Source organism: Opisthorchis viverrini (assembly GCF_000715545.1).
Source record: "Opisthorchis viverrini unplaced genomic scaffold opera_v5_253, whole genome shotgun sequence".
Lineage (NCBI taxonomy): Eukaryota > Metazoa > Platyhelminthes > Trematoda > Opisthorchiida > Opisthorchiidae > Opisthorchis > Opisthorchis viverrini.
Genome location: NW_008751909.1, coordinates 556,671 through 563,050, shown reverse-complemented (window position 1 = coordinate 563,050; position 6,380 = coordinate 556,671). Strand labels below are relative to the sequence as shown.

Genomic DNA, 6,380 nt, shown 5'->3' with positions numbered 1-6,380 from the left:
GAACCATCGTTTGCCGAAGAGAGTGCTGTTTTCCATGCCCAACTCAGAGTGGCGTAAACAGAGAGGTGGCCAACCCTTGACTTGGCAGAGGAGCATGAAGGAGATCACGAAACGCTTGGGTGCTGTCGTTGCTGCTCGCCTTCCAGGATGGGGACCGCGTGATCCTCACCGTGCCTGGTTGGAGACACTACAAGATATGGCTGCCAACCGATGTCAGTGGCGTTCTTGTTGTCAGTTTCTGTCCGGATTGCCTGAGTGATTGTCTGGAGGTGTAGGCACCTCGGAATGATTGTGTTAAGCTAGCACTAAGTCCCTCCCCCGTCCACCTTTATTCTTTTCTTTACAATAAGGCTTTCAAATAAATCATGGTTGGCAGGCAGTGAAGCATCGGTGTTGAACACTGATGTCATGCTGTCGATGATGATGATGAAAATTGAAGGCTGGGGACCGTAGGTGGTTATATGCTTGTCATGCTGTCGATGATGATGATGAAAATTGAAGGCTGGGGACCGTAGGTGCAACGTTATATGCTGCTGGCAGAATTCGCCAAAATGTACTGAAATCAATTCAGTTTCAATTTATCAGCTATTATCCTTGTACAATAAACACATTGGTGCTAGCTGCCCCAGTTTCGATCCCCGGAAAAGGAGGGTGTGGGACATACACCCAAGCCTTGGTTAGTTCGGTAATTGGCTAGCTACGTTTTGAAACCGATAGCTTTGATGCACGTGCACCATTGACCGCGATCGAGCATTTATGCCAATGTCACTGGTGATTTAAGTCCCGAGGTCCTTATCCAGGGATGCGGCAGTTGCCGACCCGACTAGGTCCATTGGTCAGTGTTTTCGTACTTCGTTGCCAGGTCATACACTGTCCGCCTCTCGGTCGCTTCCTCTCAGCAAAGGGCTGGGCAAAATGAGCTCTGATGCAGAGGGTTACCGGTACGGGCCGGCACGATCTAAATAGGACCTGTCGCGTCTCGGTTTGCGCAAGCGTCTCATGAGCGTAATGAATTCCCCTGCTTCTCCAACCGTTTCGAAGAAGCCCAAAGTCTCAGTGGACTACCCACCGGTATCGGACATGTTTAGGGCCACCATAGACGCCTCGAAGGTTCTCAAGGATACGTCGCCTCTTACCAATCAAGGCTTATCTTTCTTTGATCCATAGCTCGCACTTGACGCGTCCGTCCAATCGATTTAATGTCCGGTTATTTAGAGCTGCTGGCCTCCGGTCATGGGGCATGCAACAGTGCTGCTATGGAATGTGCGGCCTGAAACTTTCCTCAAGTTTTGATTACGTCGGGATCTCTGACGGGAACGGGCAAACAGGTTGCTAACTATATGAGGTAGGGAGCTTGTTTGAATGGACATTCATTGTGCATGTTATTATTCGTTCAGCATTCACGGTTTGGAAACCAGCGCACATCTCCGAAGACAGTATAAAGCCTGAATACGCACTGCTGTCCTAAAATATGTCATTTCGTGCTGTTGATTAATCGCGGGTTGTTGGACGACCATTCCCTCACGAATCGTGTGTTGTAGTGTACGCGAGTTCGAAAATCCAGTGTCGACATAATTTTTCACCCAACAAGTTCTTTGTCAATGGATTCGGACCACTAGGTAATGGGGACCGCGTGCTAACTAAAAATAATCGAACAGAATAATACGATAGTTTGCATCCAGAGAAACTTGGTTGATCACGATACGCTGTACTTCGTAACCGCTAGTCACTGTAAGTTATATGCGCCCAATGTTCGCAGAACACGTGCGTAACCCTAAATCGCCATTGTCTCATTGATCAAGTTTGTTGCCTCGAACCCAGTTAGGTGTATCACATTTGTAGTCGTGCTCTTATATCTGGTCCTTTACCATACCTCAAGTTGCATTCTGCGGCGTGTTATGGTGAAATACTAACAAGCATTAGGATTCTAGACCAACGTTTCCACATAACCTTGATTTGTTACCTTGTTTCTTTTCAGTGGCATCTTTCGTAAATCTGATACTTGCGGTTTCCCTTGTATCGTTTTTTAGGTTGCGTTCCCATAGCGCATGCCGGAGAATACCCCGGTGGCTACTATTGCCCCTGTCATGGTAGCCATTACGATGCATCAGGGCGAATACGTAAGGGACCCGCTCCTCTAAACCTCGAGATTCCGGAGTATAATTTTGTTGATGACTCCACTGTTGTCGTCGGCTAATTCATACCTCTATCTTCCCAAGTGGTTGACACGCCGTTCTTTGACCGTGGATCTAGCCAATACATAGATCTATTTTTTCTTTAGCTCCCTTCACTTGCAACCCCTTACTTGCCTGCTGTTTCACACACGTGTCTTCTCAGGCACAGTTTGTTTTCCTACTTCACTTCGTCCTCTTGAGAAACGCCCTGCACCTATTTTTAATGGCTGCATTACGTTGCGGCTTTTTGCTCCAGTTGTAACTTGACTCCCATAGCCTGTTTCAAGGGTCATATTGAGCGAACCAGAAATTTTTCTTGAGTTGACTACTTGGAAAAACCTTTCGTGCTCGTACTTCTGTGGTGATGCCCTCAGTTACGTAGTGAAGCTTGTCCGAACTTTTTTTCGTTGCCATCCTGCGAATTCATGTAGCTGGTTACTTTCGTAAGCTTTCGTGTTTGTGCGGTGCAGACCGTTGACCCCCGGGACTGTTGTAGAGTTGTCATCCCACGTCCACATACGCTCGGCTCAACCAACATGATACTACAATTATCCTGGCTTTGTTCATCGTACTGCACTACCCCGTCTTCATGCTTTGGAATTCTGTTACATGGTTGCAAACAAAATGCCGTCAATGGGGACAATTCGTCTCCCATATCGTTCACTTACCCCGTAGAATGTTGATCTGTACTCAACATTACACGGATGTGCCATTTTGGGGAATGTGAATAACTTGCAGCGTTTCAACCTTGAGTTTTCGGACGATTTCATTTTCTTTCACGGACAAGCCCCAGAATTTCGTCCTTAGATTAGGTTTGAGTGTCAGCTGCCAAGGGAAGACAACATCAGCCGCTACACTATGCTTCAGTTCCACAAGATGGGTTTCCCGATTGTTTGAACCCGCACAGTACCAGTTCGTCGAATTGGGAAGGATAAGTAGCTACCCATGCGCTCCGAAGTGAGCCGCTTCACTTGTTTTCCGTCATGCACTAACGATAGAAAATTACAAACATTTATTCTTATACCAAGATGCAAATGAGGACTATATACTAGCGTAACGCGACACCCGTAGTGCAAGACGCTGCATGGGATAACACCTTGATAATGTGTGTTACCAGGACGATTACATGGCTGCTGTTTTGTCGAATTTATTGTTGTGCAAAGTAAACTGGCAGTTAATATGTGCCAGTGTCAGACAGCGCCAGCAAAACTCGCCACGAACTTGTCCAGAGCTTCGTGCCAGTAAGGGTAGATGTCATCGGTAGTACGTTCTGTTCATGATGTCGATTGACGTACCCTTTTGTCCAAACCTTGGGAACGGTGCACCATCTGCTGAGGTCGAGGCACTATTTCGGCTTTAACTTGGTCGGATTTGTGATTCTGTTGGGATAGATGAGCAATCGTCGTTGAGACGTAAGGTTTCTAGGCAACGCTTCCCACACTTATCCATCTTGGGACAGTGTCGACTTTTATTTGTGTCTGGTCACTGGTGAATTTCGAATGCCCGATACAACTGATTTTTCAGTGCTTAGGTTTGTTGAGGATCACGTAGGATATGGCTTGCCACTTGAGGTTTGTCAACTGCGCAAGGAATTCGATCTATTGGAGAAGTGACCCCTAAATTAGGTAGGTCCATAGGGATTTCGCATCCTTGTGGCATGTTTGTTGTCTTTCGCACTATTCCTCGGCGAACTGAATTCGAAATTAGATCCTACGTTCATATTACTTCTTTTCGAACAGTTCCCTTCTCGTCCTGGTGCAGTTATCCAGGTTAGTTCACACCGGAGGGACTATGTAGATTCCGAATCAGTTGCTGTCTTCTGCTGCCGAAGTATGCAAGAAGAACCAGTGGTTTTGCTGGGGTCTCCGTGGAGTCCTTAGATTAAGAGCAGTCCCGAAAAGCACCAACTTCCTATGTCTAAGATCGAAATCGACCTCAGCTCAATCGATGAGATGCAAGTCCACGATTGTCTGTCGATTTCGGGAACTTTCATCAGAATAGAGCAGTGTGTGCCTTCCGCATACATATTAACCTCACGAAAGTGTGTTAGAATAGTCAGTGTAATTGCCACCCGATCTTCGTACTATCTCGGCTGTGTGCAGTCGTATCGTATTAGAAACGGCATGTGGACGGACAAATCCTTTTTTCCTGTAGCTGTTGAGGTCATCTTGCGTTTGCTGCCGTTTCAGCAAGTTTTCGAGTTCCAGCTGGCGCACACTTCCGTTGTTGTTGGGTTGTGTCTTAGGAAACATCGACCAGTTGAGTTCTGATGCATACTTTCACAATTGGCTTTTGTCTATGCCATTGACCCACTGCATGATCTAGAACACTGGTAGCGGAGTTCGAATAGAGTGACAGTTACTCCGTCTTGTAAACTCGAACGCAGTGTATCTCTGTTCTGCTAGTTTTGGTAATGTGTCGGTGAATGTGAATACCCGGCTGCGATTGGTGTCACCATCTTTTGTTGTGGAGCCCATTGATTAGTCTGCTGTCATTACCCAATAAGTTCACGTGATGCAGATGGCAAAGTGATGGATTTTAAAACAGAAACAGTTCCTCTTGTGTTTATGCCCCACTATGAGTTTGTGACGCACCTGACAGGAGTGTGGCTAACTTCAAGTTGCGTTCGAAATACAGACCAGTTCCATCACATGATCTGTGGTTGGGAAAGTTTGCTTGTCCGGTTCGTTTTCTAATTGGCCAAGATATGTCGTCTAGTTTTACCATTTTTACTCCACTGTAGGTGGCATAACTAACTGAGTTGAATGACGTCATTTGACGTATCCACTGCAAAGCGCCATCGAATTACGGCCTCAGTAATCTGGAGAATTTCGCTTCTGTGTGCAATCTGAACAAGGCAGTAGAGGCAGCACTTGTGTGATGAATTCCTAGCTTTCAGTCTCACCTACCGCATTACGTGCAAGAGAAGGAAGTGAAACTACGCATCATAGAGCTGAATGCATCGTCCAAATGAAGCAGAAAAGAAGTGCTAATAATCAATACGGCAGTATGATTTGCCGCATTCCTGATTTCAGAATGGGAACATTAGCATGATGTTTCGTCTAATCAGTTATTGCGGGGTGTTACTGTGTCTGTTCAACCCCCTGTCATCACTGATTCCAATGCCATAGCAGATATTGTGACCTGAAAAGCTTAACACTAGTTGAACCGTGTTGGTTCTTGTTCTGAGGCCAGAACTAGTCATCAATTATTGGGCACTTAGCAGAATAGCTGTCTTCTGGCCGGTGGTTCTACCGAAACTGGCGTGTCCGCAACTTTTAGCCCATTGTCTTCCCAGTGCCATTCTGTCACGGGCTCCAACTCAGTCGCGTTTCGAATCCGTATCTACAAAAACAGGATCCGGCGGGGCAGTGTAAGATATTACTCGTAGCGGATTGCCTCAGATTGGCAGAAGTGGTTGCTTTGTCAATGGCGAAGGCTTTTGTAGATGCCCCGTAGATAACAAAGGCATAGGCGCTGCGTACAGGGTTGCTGAAGAACATCGTAAACGAGATTAAGCCCGGATTCTTGTGAGCCTCGAAATTCATATTCAAATGGACGTATTTGTCGATAAGCCCGCAAGATGTTCGATTAGTGCGGGGCCGTTCTTCCACTTCGATTGTCTACGGAATGATCTTACAACCTAGTTTTCTTAATAATTACCTCTTGACATCGGATGATTTATTGCGGAAAATTAACCACTCTCCTGGCACCTGTTGTTTGAGTTTTAAAGAGTAGGCTTTGAGCCCACACGTTAGTTGGTGTGAGTTGTTGATGGTTTTTGGTACTTAAGTGGTGAGTATTGGTCTCGTAACCAAGTTATCGTGACACACTTGTTAGTCATCCGAACAGTCCCACCGAATGATAACTGGTGTGTGTAGGATGGACTCTAGTATTAGGTAAACGTTCTTCAGCTAAACATGCGGTGTTGTGGAAACCTCATGAAGAGCTTGATTTGATAGTCGGTTGCGCGCCATAGTAGTTATGCGTGAGAGAATATTGAATTTTAGTTTATTTGTGAAAAACTGCCGAAATGGCAAGCCGGATAGGGTCGCACTATTAACAGACGAATTGTGGAAACCCAAAGAGCGTTGCTTTTACGGGGGCGCGTAAGTATCGAGTCAACAAATGACTGCCTGGAAATTTTGGGACATCCAATCAAAACCAGCTGCATGGCTTCCTTATACTCCAGGAAAGTAGCTTTGC

The 6,380-nt window shown here is 46.1% G+C and overlaps 1 protein-coding gene across 1 annotated transcript in view; it reads left to right on the top strand.

Annotated features, from left to right (window-relative positions):
- T265_09055 (hypothetical protein) overlaps positions 1-2,933 on the top strand; it is a gene marked incomplete at both ends in the record, with an annotated part of 24,929 nt that extends 21,996 nt beyond the window's left edge. Inside the window, one exon of the mRNA XM_009175024.1 lies at positions 2,031-2,933. Coding sequence (XP_009173288.1) covers positions 2,031-2,197 — 167 coding nt within the window. The remainder of the gene's footprint in view (positions 1-2,030) is intronic.
- Positions 2,934-6,380: the final 3,447 nt, after the last annotated feature.